Source organism: Miscanthus floridulus, chromosome 9 (genome assembly GCF_019320115.1).
Source record: "Miscanthus floridulus cultivar M001 chromosome 9, ASM1932011v1, whole genome shotgun sequence".
Taxonomy (NCBI): Eukaryota; Viridiplantae; Streptophyta; class Magnoliopsida; order Poales; family Poaceae; genus Miscanthus; species Miscanthus floridulus.
In genome coordinates, this window is record NC_089588.1 from 31,344,787 (window position 1) to 31,363,237 (window position 18,451).

Consider the following 18,451-nt stretch of genomic DNA (forward strand, 5'->3'; position numbering starts at 1 on the left):
TCTAAAGCTGGCAAGTCCGTAGGAGCCAATCGTAAGGGTGGCAAATATATAAATATCCCCCTCCCACCACCACAGCCACCGCCATCACGACACCCAAAAATATGACCGCGCACAGGCGGACGTTGAGCTATGCAGTGGGCGAGGCTGTGAGTTGTGACAGTGGGGAGGAGGGGCGGCGGCCTGCAGGCGTGGCGCGCATCTGGTGTTCGAAGGTTTAATCGGACGGCCAGCGTCGGTGTACTGTGGATGAACAGGATTCTGAGTCAGGGATCGGGTGGGAACTGTAGCTAACTCCACCACGGTTAGAGATCTTTATAGATAGCACAAATTAACCTCTGCAACCCCAACAAATAACTTACTAGTCAAAACAGTTTTCGCTCTCATCAGGGTTTGTTTGGCAAAGCTCTAGAACAGTTTTCAAGCCGAATTCGAGAGTTCTGCCAAATTTTTTTACTTAGAAATACTAAAATTAAACTAGAAGGTTAGGAGCTGAAAAATTAGTTTTCTTTTATCGTACATGGAGCTATTATACGCATAGATTTATCCTAGAGAATTACAGAGAAACATTTGTTATCAAGAAATTCTATCACCAGATGTAGCTGAGTTACCGTCCATGGAGGATCGTTCAGAACAACAAATGGCGGCATGTTCGTACCAACGTTCGTAATAACAGATTGCCGATAGCATTTTCGTACAATCATCACATTGGTTCAATTTTTATATATACTGAAACTAATGACGGCACCAAGTTTTAGCTCCAAGCAACAGTATCGGTTCCCGGTTATTGTTCCCAGTCGGTAATTGCACGATCAGCATGAGAATTGAGACAGATGAAGAATTCATGCGGCCTCCAAATTGTCTCGTCTCACTAGGTTACATCTTACAAGGTGAACTGCTCCAGAATTCTTCTGCCTTGTACATCAGCATCACCTCACTTCAGGAGCAAGCATTCTTTCTCGGCACTAGCCACAGAAAGGAGACAAACCTCCTACCATCTACCAACCCACACCTAAACTACAACTCAAAACATAAACAGCAAACGTGCCAGTGAATCGTACTGGCGAGCCAGCCTACATGACACGGACGCAAGTGTGCATGGATGCTCGCAAAAGTCCAGTCTCATCTTCACAGGCATCGTGATGCGGTCAACGGTAGCTTCCTGCCCTCCCCAGCAATATATCCACAGCAGATGCAGGCAGCCAGTGTGAGAATTTACAAGCTCAGAAGTCCCACCGGTCAAGCTGCAGCCTAGCTTCGGCCATATCCTTCTGCGCCTTCCTTCGCCGATAGAAAATCGGACAATCCCGACTGCAGTGATTCGATTGTACAGGAGGAGGTTTTAAGATTGTCACTGGAACAAAGTAATGAGCAAGTGCTGAATTGAGTGGAAAACAGCAAACCTTGTACAGAGAACGTCCTGGTGCAGAGATCCTTGGCACTCCTGGCATTGTGTCCATAGCCTCCCAAAGAGCATCTCCAGGTCAGAAACTGCAAAAGTCAAAATTTGATCTGTCAGTGGTGAGCTCGAGGGCATAGTGCTTACAAACATAGATGCACTTCAGAGTGTACAGCACATACCATTTGCTACTGTTTTGCAGTATAACTCTGCTTCTCTTCCCTTGCAATGTGAGCAAAGTGTCTGACTGGCACCACTGCAGGTTCAAAATGCAGGAAAAACAGTTAGGCGTTTAGACACTGGTTGCATAGGTTTTTGTATCTGCAGTGTTGTGCATGCATCACCTGATAACAGCTTTGCACCCAAGGCAAGTTAATTGTTTCTTTGCAAATTTCATTATCCCGCTATTTGAAGGAGTTGAGATTGAAACAGATCTGGTGTGGCTTCCATGAAGCAATTCTTTGCTGGCATTCTTCAGAATTGGCTCAAAGATCCTCAAAAGTGGCTGCCGATTGACAAGTGGTCAGTTACATATTTTTTTGGGAAAGCAGAGGGAAGCTCTGAATACCAGGTGAAGCATCAGACACAAACCTTGCTAATTTGGTTCTCAAGGTAGTATTGAGGATCAATGGGTATATTATTGTCCAAAACATAAATTGGATCTTCTGATTTCTCATATGCCTGCATGCAGAAAGACAAATGTATCAAACATGCAACCACCATATGACAAATAATACCGTAGCACATGATGCAGATGTTTATTTACCTTTGCCCCTTTTGCTGCTTTAATTATAACATAAGGAACACGATCACCAACAGTAGGTGCAGTAGCTGGATCTCTCTGCTCAAGAAAACCATGATTTTTCAGCAGCAGTAAGACACCATATCATTAAGAATGGGTTGAATATCATCAAGATATGGTAATAACATCTAGGGTTCATACCTTTCGCATCCTCTCAGCAAGCTCCACATGAGCAGCTTTTACCGCATAATCTTCTCCCGTTTTTGTCAAACCCTGTGCATCTTAAACAGTAAAAAGAGTCGCAAGATAGAATAGAAAATTCATCTTAAGACAGCTGAATTTGCCCACCTTTGTTATGACAAGAAGAGACAAGTCGACACGATTCATTAATAGATCAGATATGGTGTTTTTGACATATTGGACTGCACCAGGAACATCACGGTCCACCAGTATTTTATGAAGGCACTCAGTTACCAGGTTCTTTACCAATAAACAGTTGTCCCTTCTCACAGTTTCAATACCTGCATGCAACAATACAAGACATTTGGAAGCAAGAATCGTTAACATGTCTGCTCCACCCAATGAAAATAATTTATATTTTACACAGCTAAAACAAAAATAAATACCTTTTGCATCCATTTTGTCAAATTTCTCAGGGTTCGTCCAGTACAAACCAGCATATCTCTTCTTGCTGATCAGAAGGTAAGGAAAATAGACCTTCTCAAACTCCAGCTTGATGGGCTGCAAGAAAGATATCATAAGCATCATGTGAGTTGGAACTTAGATGAAAAGCAAACGAAAGCTTAGCTAGAAACGTTACATATCATTTCAGAAAAATTGGCATCCAGGTCAGTTGACTTAAGTTATAAAAATATGCGCAACAGGAATATAACATGAAAAGATCAGATAACTCTTAGTGCTCATTTATAATACAATTGAAATAAAAGGCAAGAGCTCTGCCGCTCAATTAAGTAAGGATAAAGAAGTTTATGTACAGAAGGCACCCCCTGGCGCCAAACACTACGGTCCTAGGACCAGAACAGGACAAGCCTGTCACACCGCTAATGGTGTTTACCCATCAAAGGATACAGCCCTGCGTCTTTGCATGATATCCTCTTTTGTCAATAAGGCCACCTGCTGGACCGTTTTGTGTTTGTTTTCGAAGATCCTCCTATTCCTCTCCTTCCACAAGTTCCATACTGAGAGCGAATAGGTCTCGGGAATTGATTGATAGATTAGCAGTAGTACAGGGTACAATATATAGGCAAGGATCAATAGGGTTTATAGAAACACCCAATCAACGGTGATCCTTGCCTTATCAATGTAATATATCTATCTTAACCCCTAAGGCAGGCAGCCTAACAGGCTAGGCGCCAGGCCCAAGGCTAGCCCATTAGGGCGCCTATTCTAACACGCCCCCGCAGTCGAATCGTCAGTCACTCTGCACGTTTAGACTGGACCTAAACTCCATGAAAACTGAAGTAGGCAGCCCTTTGGTGAAGATATCTGCATATTGCGAAGAGGTGGGAACATGCAGAACACGAAGATCACCAACAGCGACTCGCTCCCGGACGAAGTGAAGATCGATCTCAATGTGCTTGGTGCGCTGATGCTGAACCGGGTTGGAGGTCATGTAGACGGCACTGATGTTGTCACAATACACCAGTGTGGCGCGTCGTAGAGGGGCATGCAGCTCCAGAAGTAGCTGGCGGAGCCAAGTAGCCTCTGCAACTCCGTTGGCCACCGCGCGATACTCGGCTTCAGCACTGGATCTTGACACTGTGTTCTGGCGCTTCGAGGACCAGGAAACAAGGTTGTCGCCAAGGAACACCGCATAGCCTGAGGTGGACTTGCGAGTGTCCGGACAACCAGCCCAGTCAGCGTCGGTGTAGACGACAAGATCAGTCGAAGTAGACGGTCGCAGCAGGAGACCAAGGTGAAGAGTGCCTCGAACGTAGCGAAGAATCCTCTTTAGGGCAGCAAGGTGAGGCTCACGAGGATCATGCATGTGGAGGCAGACCTGCTGAACTGCATATGCAATGTCTGGGCGGGTGATAGTCAGGTACTGGAGAGCTCCAGCAAGGCTGCGGAAGTCTGTAGCATCAGACACAGGGGCCCCATCAGCTGCAGCAACCTTCGGATTGGTGTCAACTGGAGTGGAGCACGGCTTGCACTCTGTCATTCCTGCACGTTCCAGAATGTCCAGCATATACTGTCGCTGTGAGAGGAGGAGGCCATCACCACTTCGCTGAACCTGCATACCAAAGAAGTGACGCAATGCACCGAGGTCTTTCATGGCGAACTCCTGCTGAAGCGCTGAGATAATCCGCCGAAGGAGACCGGGTGAGGAAGCTGTGAGGACAATGTCATCCACATAGAGCAACAGGTAGGCTGTATCTGATCCACGCCGGTAAATAAAAAGTGAGGTGTCTTGACTTGGCTTCAACAAACCCAATAGACAGCAGGAACGAGGCCATCCGGCTGTACCATGCGCGAGGAGCCTGCTTCAGGCCGTAAAGGGATTTCTTCAGAAGGCAGACAAAGTCCGGGTGAGCTAGATCTTCGAACCCGAACGGCTGCTGGCAATACACAACCTCAGACAGATTGCCATGAAGGAAGGCGTTCTTCACATCTAGCTGGTGGATGGGCCAGGTGCGAGAGAGCGCCAAGGAGCACCGTGCGGACAGTAGCGGGCTTCACAAGACTGAACGTCTCATCGAAGTCAACACCAGGCCGCTGGGTAAAGCCACGAAGAACCCAGCGTGCCTTGTACCGCTCAAGGGTGCCATCAGACTGAAACTTGTGCTTGAAAATCCACTTGCCAGTGACGACGTTGGCCCGAGGAGGTCGAGGCACGAGGTCCCAAGTGTGATTCTACAAGAGAGCACTGTGTTCTTCCATAGCCGCTCGCCAATTGGGGTCAGCGAGAGCGCTACGAAAGGTCTTGGGCACTGCAGAGAGGGGGGCGGCGTGGTAGGAGGCAGGCATCCGATAGCTGCTCTTCGACCGCGTGCTCATAGCGTGCTGGTTCGTCACTGGAATGACAACAACGGCGCCCTTGGGTAGCGGGGCGGCTGGTGCAGGCGCAGCCGGAGCAGGCGGTGTTGGGGCGGCTGGTACAGGCGGAGCCAGCGGTCGGGGGCGGCGTGTGTAGTGGTACGTGAAGGCCCGATCCAATCGGAGAGGTGGGAACCTAGGCGGGGGTCCTGCGCCTGCACGCAGGGTAGGCGGGATGTAGAACGGGGAGGCCTCTCCAGGCGTGTTGGGCAACGCCGTGGCCGCGCGTGGCGCGGGAGAGCTGGTCCTGGTGGCCGCGCGTGGCGCGGTAGGTGTCCCCCACGCCCGCAGCGCGGGCGTCAGTGGATCATCAGCATCATTAGCAGGCAGGGGCGCCCCAGGCACAGTCGCGGTGGGACCGGCAGGGGCGCTGGAGACATCAGCGGTGCTGGGTGGTGTTCCTGCAGACAAAAACTTGGGTAGGCGCAGAGGGTATAGCGGCCTAGAGCTATTGCACCTGACGATCTCGGTCCGAGATGGAAGAACCTTCACAGAACAACCAGCAGGGTCAAACTCAACAGAACAATTATTGTCGGTAGTAAATTGGCGAACAGAGATAAGATTCTTAATAATTTGTGGCGACACGAGGACATTATTAAGACATAAATTACAAGACAACTCTGTAGAGCCAGTGGCAGTGACAGGAAGAAGAGAGCCATTACCGACAACAATGGATGAAGGAGTAGGGTACCGCGGGAGAAGAACATGTGAAAGAGAGGACTGAGATGTCATATGTGAAGTAGCACCTGTCGAAGTACCACTCGTTGGACGTAGGAGGGGTCAGCGACGTTGTGCTGAAGGCGGAGGAGAGGGCCGTCGGGTCCCAAGAGGAGAGGCCAGCCACCGGGTTGTAATACCCGGGGGCGACCCACTGTCCAGTGCCATCAGGAGCAGGGAGGGCAGCGGCCTGCTGGTGGACAGCAAGGGCGTGCTGCTGCTGTTGGGCGAGGAAGGCCTGCTGCTGCGCGTGATGTTGTGCCTGCTGTTGTGCCTGCTGCTGCGCCTGCAGGTGAGGAGGCACTGGGATGGGTGCCAGCGGTGGACGAGGTCCCCCTGGCCACATCTGAATGGTTCCGGTCCAGGGGTTGTAGACGCTGGGCCATGGCCGCCCGCCGGCCGGCTGCTGCTGTTGGGCGCCACCAGTGGGGCGTGACCCCTGTCCAGGAGGGCCACCACCGCTGTTGCCTTTGCCGCCACCGCCGCGCTTGCTGCGACGGTTGTTAGGCGGCTTGGAGTGCCCACCAGCGCCCGTGCCGGAGGACGTAGGGGTAGGGCTAGGAGTGGTGGAGGCGGCGAGCGCAGTGGCAGGTGCGTCCTTGCGGGTCTCCATGGTGAGTTCCTCGAGGATGAGGTCGTCACGAGCCTCCAGGAAGGTGGGGAACGGTCGAGCTCGACGAAGGAGCGTCCCAACATGGCTGAAGCGCTCGTTGAGGCCGCGGATCACGTTGAGGACGAGTGTGCGGTCGGTGACGACCTCGCCAAGGGCCGTGAGATCATCGGCCATCTTTTTCAGCTTGCGGCAGTAGTCGGTGATGGAGAGGTCGCCCTGGACGAGGTTGCAAAACTGTGTCTCGAGGTGGATGGAGCGAGCCTCACGGTTGCCAAGGAACTGCGACTCGACGGCGAGCCAGGCATGCCGAGCGGTGGAGCCCTGGGCGAAGATGATCTCGCCAAGGTCGTCGGTGAGCGTGGCGACGATCCAGGACTTGACGACGCAGTCCATCCGGGCCCAATCAGGAGGAATTGGGGCTGGAGGTTCCTCTCGAACGTGATCCTAGAGGGAGAACTTGCCGAGGATGAGAAGGAACTGATCACGCCAGCGGTTGAAGTTACCGGAATCGACGTCAAGGATGGTGGTGACGTGGTTCCGAATGTTGCTGACTGCAACAGCCTAAGCATGGAGCTGCAGAAGGGCAACGGCCTCGTGATGCAGCATGGCAGCCCGAAGATCGGGTGGCGGCGCTGAAGTGCCTCCAGGTGCGGCGCCAGAGGGTTCTGGAGCAACGGCGGCAGCAGCGGCCGCCCGCTCCTTGGCAGCGCGCGCCAGTGCCTCACTAGCGCGCTGGGCGGCGGCGTCGCGATCCTTAGCCGCGGCTGTGGCCTCCTCCTCGGCCTGTAGGGCGCGAGCTAGGGCAGCATCGCGCGCAGCCTGACGCTCGCGCTCGAGACGCTGAGCAGCGGCGGCGGCCTCGTTGGCCTTCTCCGCGGCGAGGCGTTCGGCGACGGCATCTTCCTGGATGGTGGCAGAGGAGGCGGTCAGATCGTCCCCAGCCCTGGGAGTTGCTGGAGGGGTGGAGGGCATGGTGGCGCAGCACGGTGTGTACCGGCGCGCAAAAGGGCGCAGCGCGGCGAGGGGCCGGAGCGCGTGGACTGGGTAGTGGAAGAGGAGACCTAAACCTAGGCGGCTGATACCATAAGAGCGAATAGGTCTCGGGAATTGATTGATAGATTAGCAACAGTACAGAGTACAATATATAGGCAAGGATCAATAGGGTTTATAGAAACACCCAATCAACGGTGATCCTTGCCTTATCAATGTAATCTATCTATCTTAACCCCTAAGGCAGCCAGCCTAACAGGCTAGGCGCCAGGCCCAAGGCCAGCCCATTAGGGCGCCTATTCTAACACATACAATGTAAATGAGGATTCCATTGAACCGCCTTCGATCCTGCTTTGGCACCTTGCTTGCTGCCTCCTCCCACCATTTGGCAATGCCTGTGGGGTCTTGCTGTGGGAGTTGGACACTGCAGTTTTCCCAGGACAGCACTTGGTCCAAAACGGCTCTTGCGAAAGGGCATAGTAAAGAGAGGTGCACCATTTATAAGATAAATCAAGGAACTACCTAGGGCATCACAAAAATTACAGTTAGAAAAGGTAGTTGCTTTGTAATACAATAAAAGTTATGGGTAGTGTTTTGTTCTTCTAAAAGGAGTGTGGACAAATTTTTCACTCTATTTTGATCACACTGTTTGAAATTTCCTATATTTGGCCAGATAGGAAGAAAAGTACAGACAGACAGATTAGAACAGATAGCTTACCAGGTAAGAATTGGAGTTAATAAAGCTAGAAACTACTACAAGAGGCAGTAACCTTGCAGTTGGATGTTTAAGGGTTCAGGTTTTTTTTCCTTATAAAAAGGAGCATTCTCATAACAGGTTTCACTGTTCCAAATAAGTTTCAGTGAGGTCATGATTGAAGCTTGATCGCAAAAAGGTCATGAATGTAGTATCAATTACGACGATTCTACAATGAGGACAGACAAGCCAATGTTCAACTCAAATGCTGTATAACTCAGTTCCAAAGCCTCATGTTTGTAAGTGTTTCTCTGTTCACCTTGGTAAAGGTTCCACTAATATAATCTGCAGCTTCTCTTCCTAACTTCATTGCATCTTCAACCTTAGAAACACCAAACTGTACCATCACAGAATCAGTGTCCCCGTAAATTACCTGCGAAGTCACCAAATTTGCTGTATCAGTAATCAGAAAATGAGTGAAAGGAATCTTCAAACCCAAAAAATAGGCAAACAAGAAAGCTTGCTGATGAAAAACTGATTACAGTGCTAATGCCTAGACTTCCAAGAAATTGAACATGGGAGGGCAAGATATCATGTGAATAAGGTCTTGAGGTCCTTGAGTGCACGGTGAAGCTCTAATTCAGTGTCACTATGCTGATGTCTAGCTAATGGAATCAAATTTACATGTGCCCAATGTATAGTGTCAATTTTTAGATGGTGGTTTGCATGGGTTGAACCTTTTATATATGTATTGAGTTGCTTTTCAATTGATGTCCCTAGAACATCAGATATCATAGGGCTGCAATACTCATAGATCAATCATGAAGATACAAGGTATCACATTGTACAAGGGCAAAAGCTGAAGTCTTGAACTCTGTGAGACCAAGCAGAAAAAATTAACAGGGAATCTAACATATTTGTATAAGAATAATGCAACACTACTTTACCTCAGCATTATGCTCATAACCTCCTACTGTTGTGAATTTATCTTCAACAAGCTTTTTTGTATGTTCAATCATTTGTCGTCCTGTGTGACCAAAATGCTTCAGTGCAAGAAACTCGACATCGAAATTGCTAGCAAACCATACAATGAATTTCTTAATTATGTTGAGTGAAACTAAGGCTTACCATAGCTGGTCACACTTGAAGAAATCTCTAAGCAAGGTAACTGACCAACAGTTGCACCAGTGAAACCATAAACTGAGTTTGCGCTTATCTGAAACATAAGCAATTCAACAATGTCATTATTCAAGTAGCTCAAATTTGAATCGATGTTTTGATGGAATAAAGGGTGAAAAGATATGGAAGTACTTTCAGTGCAAGCTGACGACCATCAAGAACAGCCCTTTCAAGTGGGTCCTTTGCTTCCTGAACAAATAATTGGCGATTTTAACATGGGACAAAGACTTAGCACTGCATGAATATCTAGCTTTTGCACGAGTGGAAGATCTTTAATACTACCTCCATTCTAAATTATAGGTCGTTTTGGATTTTCTAGGTACACAGCTAGCTATGCACCTAGATATACGCTATCTCTAGACACATAGTAAAAAACTATGTATCTAGAAAAGCCAAGAGGACTTACAATTTGTCTAGAAAAGCCAAAACGACTTACAATTTAGAATGGAGGGAGTACAATTTTCTTACAGATGCATTGAGAAAATACCTTTAAATCTGCTTTTGCCCTTTTCCGAGCTGCTAATAATTCTTCAAGGATCTCAGGAAGTATACCCTGATATTGTTTTCATAATCTTGGTTACAAAACACATCTTCTGTCCAGAACACCTATTATCAAGACAGGATGCAATTACCTTCTGTAGTTCTGGTTTCACAAATATTTCACCAGATGGGGTTTTATTGAGGCTTTCCGGAGGTAAGTTGAGTTTACGGGCGTCCTCAGGGGGCACCTTCAAAATTAAATAAAACCTAGTAAATTGTCATCCATTTTAGAGACCAAAGGTCCTTTTTAGAGCATGCAGCAATAATTATAGCTATATAAGCACCAGGAAAATTACCAAGGTACAGTAGCAAAGGTTATATGCCATCATGATGGATGGATACAGAGAAGCAAAGTCCAAAGTTGCGATGGGCTTCTCATAAAATCCAGCCCTTGCCTCCAAAACCTAAAAATTGCAGGGGACATAGATTACAGCAAATCCTTATAGTACAAAGGAAATAAAACTAAATTGTTCATTGCATGATCAATTCAGAAGGTGGTGGGGAAATTGATGAAAATTTCTTGCTTCCCAGATGGAAAGATTGATGGCATACACAAAAGCATGTTTCTAGAGTGGAAAACCCTGCATATGTATTTCACTTCCAAAGGCATCAAGAACAAATTTGCAATAAGTATGGATATCTTAACTCGTCATCTAGATTTTTTTTTAGCTTGGAATGACAAATATCTATACCCTCATTTCAAGGCAAGCAATGCAAAGATAGTTTCAGTGTACAGAGCAAACTAAAAAGTTTGCAATAGACAAATAGAAATATCCTAATAACTGCAATAGCTGTGGACAGGAAATGACAAATGGGCTACAAGTGTGCAGATATTGTCCTTCCACTTACAGTTGCACCCTCAAAGGTATCTTGCCCTGACCCTTGACCCTTGATATTTGGTATAACAAGGTTTTTCTGTTTTGCTTTCCTGAGTAGTTGCGAGAGGACCTGTGGTACAAATGAAACTATTTTTAGGGTACTAGAATGTGATACTTTCAATAGCATCATTGGCTTGTTCTCACCTTAATACTTTGTCCCCTCGAAAGTAGAAACGAAATGGGAACACCAGTGACCCTTGCCATTTCCACATAGTTGTAGATATACATCAATTTATCTAACAGTCTTTGAGGAAGATAAGCATCCTGTTTTTACAAAGGCAAAAGTCAAAACTGGTTTATGTAGGCTCCAAGAAAAATGCTACAAATCAGCTTACACATTTTTCTCGTGAGAGAGAAATCAGCTGATACAGTGAAATCAATAATGGCACTGTTTCATGCTAGCTTGTAAATAGCTATTGGCAAACTGCTGGCCAGTAGGAAATTGAAAAGAACACACACAAATATACTGTAACTATTTTCCAAAGCCCTAGTGTTGCTGAGAAATTTCCAAAATGCAAAATTGGTGCTGAAACATTGACATTGTACTTGGTAATGTTAAAAGTGATGTGTAGAGCAATATAAGTATTTATTTATTTGGAAAAATTGGTCCAAATGCTTCTGGGGCGCCACTTAAAAGCTCCATCAGCAATAATAACAAAGTGGCCACAACTTACCAACATACTCTTTGTAAAACATCACCAGTTCAGTAACAATTAAAACAAAAGGGTGTATTTAGTTGACCTTTAAGCAATAAACTGCAAGCCGCCTTCGTGTCTCTGAGTTTCCATTTTGAAGATCAGATATAATTGAATGATGAACATCTTCTTTCTACTCAAAAAGTCAATAATTAGGAAAGAAAAGGAAAGGGTTCTCAAGAGAAGGAAAGAATATTAGAATCAATCATTGTTAGTAAATAGTAGCAAAAATCATATGGATACCAAAAAAATCCATCTACATAGGTAATTTTGCAAAGAACACCAATTTTCTAGAAGACTGAAGACATGCCATGCAATCAGAAATATAGAGTCAACACCACCAACAGCAACAATAAGAAAGACAGCAAAGTCTTTTATCCCAAGCCAAAACTAACACTGATCAAACACAAAAAAATACTTCCGACAGAAAGGCATCAAAATGATTACGAGTACAATGACTGAAAGCAACATAGAGCACTTGAAATGTTTGAACTTACTTGCTCCCCAAGAAAGTGTGCCGATACAGAGTTCAATGAATAAGAACTCAGCTTGTAATCCCGTTGCATAGCCTGCATCATATCCAGTTAGTGAAGATAAAGAAACATATGAAATAATCTCATGAAAACAGCAAACACTGATTTAATTGCCAAACAAAAGTAGATCACAACCTGCAGGAGATCAAATTGCACTCTTCCTTCAATAGTAACATCCTTACTTTCACGCACACCATATTGCCTGGATAAGTACAACGACCTCATCAGTATTTTCTTTTTACGTAAAAACAACTTGAAAAATCTTTCATTTTCATTTCTATTTTTACATGATGACTTTCATTTCCAATTGTAACTTGCAAGTCGAGAAAGTCCAAAGCATTAACATTCATTAAATAAGTGACAAAAATGGAAGGAATTGAGACATGTAAACTGTAAAGAGTTGGGAACTGAGGATTGTGAAAACCCTGGACATGGCGTAGAACCAGCGGAGCCTAAAGCTCTCTATGGATCACAAATTTCAAACATGTTTGTGCTAAGAGACAGAAATACAGTGGTATCATGATGCAGGAAATATGACTAACCATAGAAACTGTGAATTAAATGTATGAAATATGAACACACTACAGCTCATTATAGGGTACCATAACTTCTAAAAAAATAAGCGACTTCTCTCCTGTAAGACAAATGAACAAGATTTGTATGGCAGCTAACTCAGAATCAGAATAATAGATGCATCGCTAGAATCAAATAAAGCACAAAAATGAAAACATGAGATGCACATGCAAGCAGACAATAAAACTAAGCAGCATAGTGCTCCAATGATATGCTAGCACCCCCCCACCCCACACACACACCCCACCCGACACACACAAAGGAAATTGTATAAATATGTGAATATAAAGGGACTACAGAATATATAACAAATATTTTATTGAGTAAGACAATTGGATGATAAAGGCAAAGTAATATATATTAAATGCATAGAGGAGAGGTACAAGAAGTGACCTCGAAGAAAAGGTCGTATCACGGACACGAACGCGACTATTTCTGATTCGGCCAAGTATTGGAAACTCTGCTATCTTGAGAACCTCAGCCCTCTGCAAATGTGTAATCAAATTGTACTAAATATGGCTGATTGTCAAGTTGAGAATCTGAATACTCTACAGACGTTATTGAACCTCAATAAGATAGGGCATGTCAAATTTGCAAATATTGTATCCAATTATGATATCCGGATCCACTTCACGTATGAAATCCTGCAAATTATTTCCAAATAACAATCAGATTATCTTTCAGTAAGTCCTTTGTCTACAATCAGAAACTGTATTTAACTTCTCTCCTTTTGAGAAATAAGTGTGATTTAACTTTTTTCTTTTGATGGACAATGATATTTAGTTTTAGCAAAAAAAAATGTTAACCGCATATGGCAAGTGAAAAGGTAACCAAATACAAAATGTAGATACAAAAGGCAAAGAGAATGAAACCAACACAGGGACATGAAGAAAACATCATGGATAAAGGCACTATAAATTCGTTTTCAGAAAATATAAAGGCATCACGTTCAACTGAATTTGACAGCTCCAAAGACAGCAGCACTTACCCTCCATGCAAGTAGAATGTCTCTCTCTGTATCAAATGACATAACATCGACTCCCACGATGGGAGAGCATGATTTAAGAGTCATGACATTCCGTACAAAAGGTTGGCCTTCTCCTTGATGTGTAACCAAGTTAGCTATCTATTTAAATTCAAAGGGGTAAGTCAATAAATTGTAAACATAAAGACCTGTATTCAAACTAAATGGTACCAAGTATCAGATACATGAATAATGAACTCAACCTGAATAACAGGATCATGAGTTGGTTCTGGGAAATGACCTTTGCGACCAGCACATTCAATATCAAAACTTAATATGCGAAACGGGGCCATCTTAGAATATTCTCCTTCAGCAGCATGGCTTACCAGATCTGAGTATCTGTTAGCTGTGTTAAGAATAGACATAACTGAACAACATTACAGTTTAGTAAATAGATGAAGCATTCAATTAAGTATAGAAGGATACAGGCAATCTAGCTCTAGCTGACAATAGGACATGACACGGGCTGCTTTCCTGTATTTCCCAGCAGGAAGTTCAATCCAGTTGCCACCAACAATATTGCAATCAATCATGAATCGAAGGGCAAAAAGAATGTTGCTTTCATATGTAAGGAAACTCTTTGAACCAAGGCCTTCAATTGTTATGCCCCTTTCCAGAATACCTATAATGTGCAAACATATGCCATTTAAGCCAGCAAAGAGGGGGAAAAAGCGACTAGTAACTTGGATGATCAGAGGAATAAAGTAAAGATCATAACATTGCATGATAATACATTGACATATAACAAAAAAATGTTCTGTAGGTTATCCATTAAATAAAGAAAAGATAGTAAGGTCAATCTACAAGACTTAGCAATAATAGCTGCATTGTGTCTTAAGGGTGCCACCAACCACGACAGCTAGCAACCATGGTAGGCAAAGCTACTACTATCTTGAGGAAAGGCTGAGATTGCTGTGTTTGGTAATGCATAATTGTCTGCTTCTGCACAAGCTCAACTCTCTTCACGAATCTTGGAACATTGCTGCTTCTATTTGACTCCTTCATCCTCCCCTGTAGTACAGTTTGAAGAAACCATAAGGAAACTATGTACTGCCAAAGTACTATGTTTCCTTAGAAGCTCAGTTAGGTATGATTGTAAGTACAAACCTCTAGTGTTTGGTGAAAGCGCGATATATCATCAGGACCCATCCCTGAAGGACAGCCAATATAGAAATATGGCTCAAATCCATGCACCTGACAGCATATGCTGTGACCTACAAATGTTACAGGGATAGCATCAGAGGTCAGCAAAAACCATATGGCACTAATAATTCTTTACTGAGAGATAATAGACTCGAGATATTACCTTCTCTTGTAACACCAAAAATCCTTAGTATGGCTGCCGAACCAGATGAGTTGGGGAGCAATTCTTTGTGGCTCTCACCAATAACATAATCTATTTCCAACTGCTGAAAAGCTAGAATATCCAATACAAACAGAAGAGTAGCAAATGTAAGATGAAGCCAAATATTCTGAATATATGTTCATACAAGTTCAAATTAAAACAAAACTAGGTGACTATCTATTTAATTAGCAAGAAACATTGAATCTGAATGAGCATTGAGCATGTACAAGAGGACTGTTAAGCAAGTCCTGACTCCTGAGTTCAAACTTTTAAAGCTCATAACTCATAAGTGCAAAAGTGTATAAATATATATAAATATAAATGTGCGTTCGATAGAAAATAGGTTCACTTCATAAATTAATTCAGAAAAAACAACATTTGGAAAACTGCTAAGTGATTTTACGATCTTCTCTATCATGATTGATTATAATATCCATCTCAGATTGGCAGGTGATACAAGCAGAATTTTGAACTAGGACTATGAAATTGTACAAGACAAAAATTAGAGGTCTATGAGATAATTCTAGGAAGTAGGAAGGTGGGAGTGCCCATCTTAAAAAGTTAAAACCCTTAACCCTTGATTGGAAATTTACATCTATGATTCATCAATTGCAGCTAGTTGCATCACTCATAATTAGAAAAACAGTACAGTTTTAAAGCGCACCAGACACTGAAAAGGTGCCTTTCTTCCTGTCCTAAACAACCCAGGGATCCAAAAAAAGGGCGAACAATAAACTTTACTAGCCAACCTGATATACAAACGCACATACTAGTCCAAAATAATAGTTGCTCGTTTTTTGCCCAAAATTTCACCAAAGGACCATGGTCCAAATTTCCTGAACACTACAAATCCCAAGAGAAGAAGGACGGACCTGGTGCAAGCAGTAGAGTCTTACCGCCTGTAACCGGAAGGTCCCGGGTTCAAGTCGCGGTCTCCTCGCATTGCACATGCGAGGGTAAGGCTTGCCACTGACACCCTTTACCAAACCCAGAGCGGGAGCTCTCTGCACTGGGTACGCCCTCTTTTTTTTTACAAATCCCAAGAGAAACCACATATGTGCACAAAATTTTGCCGAGCCCCAGACCGCATTAAGGCAACTTGACTAACACAGCATTTTACCAAAAATATGAGAACCCTATCCAAATGACAGTTGGTTATCAGCAATTCATTCTCAATCCGACAAAGCAGTACTGAATCCAAACCCCCAACGCACTCCCCACGCAGCCTGCCAGACCCCAACCAAGCCATCTCGGGACACTGAATCCATTAAGACCCGGATCAGGAGAGTGGGCGCCGGAGAGAAAAGGGGGACCGGGTCGTACCGACGGCGCGGGAGCACCCGGCGGCGAGGTCGGCGGGAAGTGCGGGGCGCTTCCACCGCGCGAGGCGGGACGCGAAGGCCTCGTCGCGCTGGAGCATCAGCAACGCCGCCTCGTCCTCCGCCAGGATGGACTCATCCAGGAACACGTCCTCGTCCATCATATCCTCCTCCTCCGCGGCGGCCGCGCCCGCCGCGGGAGGAGGCGGCTGCGGCGTGCCGGGGCTGGGGTTGGGGTTGGCCCTCTTCGCCGCCGCCCCGGAGGGAGCGGGGGGTGGGGGACCCCGCCGCTTGCCGCCACGTCCGCCTGAGCTCATCGCCGGATTGGGGGACGGGAGGGGGAGGGAGAGGGAGAGGGGGAGGCGGGAAGTGCGGAGACTGAAACTGGGGTTCCCGCCATTGCTGGGGAGGTAGGTAGGGTTTAATACGGGAGGGAGTCGAGCATATCAGAAATACGCCTCCCATATAATGGTTGCGTCAATTGTACAGACAACTTTTTGGTCGTATTTGCAAGTTCAAAAAAAAAACTTGGTCGTATTTCATGGGCATCTTGCGGGTGTTTGTTTCAAAGTTATAGTGGGACAGTACCCAGGGATGGAACCGACTCTATTTCGTGTTAGGTTGGATATGGTTTATGTTTTTTTTCTTTTGAGAGCAAAAGATTTGGCAGGGCAAATCTGACATGTAGGGTCCACCTGTCAACCTCTTTACCTGATTTTTTGGATCGCAATGGTTCATGGGCCCATTCATCCCACCTCGTCTCTCATTGTTCCCTCATTTCAGGGGACGGGAGGATCATAGAGGGATATCTCTCATCCCAGTTGACTCTGAACCAAAACATGGACAGCCCCTTCTCATCCCTCGTAGTCTCGTGAACCAAACACACAATAAAATCTTTGCTTTAATTCCGACTATCTCCTATAGTACTAGTCTTATGACCTTGTGTCACATATAAAATTGTTATATTATGGGAGACGAAGCTTTTTTCTAACTTGAGTCCCCAATAGCTCTTCTATCTTTTAATGTCCACCAACGTCTTTATGATTGAAAGGTCCTAATGGCTACAGGATGATGAATAACCTATTAAAAATTTCTACAACAACACTTAACAAACCGGTTAGACAATTATGAGGCGAAGCAAGTGTTGCGCTAGCCTACTAAAAATGCAAGCCACCTACCATAATTCTAGTTTCTATAGCTTCTATCCACACAATAGCTATGTCACTACACTAAGTTAGTGTGCTCTCAAAGACTAACTAAAGAGCCACACTAACCAAACTAACAAGCTCTCACAACTAGCTACACTAAAGAGCTTGATAACTAGTTTGCGGTAATGTAAAGAGAGAGAGCAAGATGGTTATACCGTCGAGTCGAGGAATGAACCAATCAATCACAAGAGTGAATACCAATGAATACCAATCACCTCGGAATCAAATGATGAACACAATGATTTTTTACCGAGGTTCACTTGCTTGCCGGTAAGCTAGTCCTCATTGTGGCGATTCACTCACTTGGAGGTTCACGCGCTAATTGGTATCACACGCCAAACCCTCAATAGGGTACCGCACAACCAACACAAGATGAGGATCACACAAGCCACGAGCAATTCACTAGAGTACCTTTTGGCTCTCCGTCGGGGAAAGATCAAGAATCCCTCACAATCACCACAATCGGAGCCAGAGACAATCACCAACCTCCGCTCGACGATCCTCGCTACTTTAGACTAACTAGGTGGCGGCAATCACCAAGAGTAACAAGCGAATCCCACAATGAAACACGAACACCAAGTGCCTCTAGATGCAAACACTCAAGCAATACACTTGGATTCACTCCCAATCTCACAAAGATGTTGAATCTATGTTGGAGATGAGTGGGAGAGCTTTGGCTAAGCTCACAAGGTTGCTATATCAATGTAAATGGCCAAGAGGCTAAGCTAGAGCCGGCCATGGGGCTTAAATAGAAGCCCCCACGAAATAGAGCCTGGCTCGGGGTGATCGGACGCTCCGGTCAGATCGACCGGACACAAGACCCTAGCGTCCGGTCAACGGATGGCTGCCACGTCATCCCTCTCTTCAAATACTGAGCGCCCGATCCCAACGGTCAAGTGGTGACCGGACGCAGCACAGTGCCACGACCGGACACAGGACCCCAGCGTC

General features: G+C 45.4%; 1 protein-coding gene across 1 annotated transcript; it reads right to left on the reverse strand.

The window, feature by feature from the left end:
* Positions 1-829: 829 nt before the first annotated feature.
* On the reverse strand, positions 830-16,692 carry LOC136483623 (DNA polymerase delta catalytic subunit-like). Its single transcript, XM_066480731.1, has 30 exons — positions 16,300-16,692; positions 14,938-15,048; positions 14,739-14,845; positions 14,483-14,642; positions 14,058-14,253; positions 13,835-13,970; positions 13,596-13,733; positions 13,174-13,251; positions 13,001-13,092; positions 12,170-12,236; positions 11,999-12,070; positions 11,548-11,634; positions 10,951-11,070; positions 10,778-10,876; positions 10,225-10,332; positions 10,021-10,116; positions 9,876-9,941; positions 9,521-9,577; positions 9,338-9,425; positions 9,157-9,236; positions 8,529-8,642; positions 2,765-2,879; positions 2,487-2,659; positions 2,340-2,411; positions 2,163-2,237; positions 1,988-2,077; positions 1,741-1,901; positions 1,579-1,652; positions 1,401-1,488; positions 830-1,308 (listed from the first exon to the last, which is right to left on the reverse strand). Exons 1-30 carry the CDS (start codon positions 16,610-16,612, stop codon positions 1,221-1,223), a joined length of 3,321 nt encoding a protein of 1,106 aa, XP_066336828.1. The 5' UTR covers positions 16,613-16,692; the 3' UTR covers positions 830-1,220.
* Positions 16,693-18,451: the final 1,759 nt, after the last annotated feature.

Bases quoted from the DNA above. Each gene is read 5' to 3' on its own strand.
- LOC136483623 (XM_066480731.1), bottom strand. From the start codon at position 16,612: ATGAGCTCAGGCGGACGTGGCGGCAAGCGGCGGGGTCCCCCACCCCCC. The intron at 14,846-14,937 runs GTAATATCTCGA...TAACATTTGTAG, and splicing joins TTTTGGTGTTACAAGAGAAG to GTCACAGCATATGCTGTCAG. The intron at 13,971-14,057 runs GTATCCTTCTAT...CACAGCTAACAG, and splicing joins CAGCTAGAGCTAGATTGCCT to ATACTCAGATCTGGTAAGCC.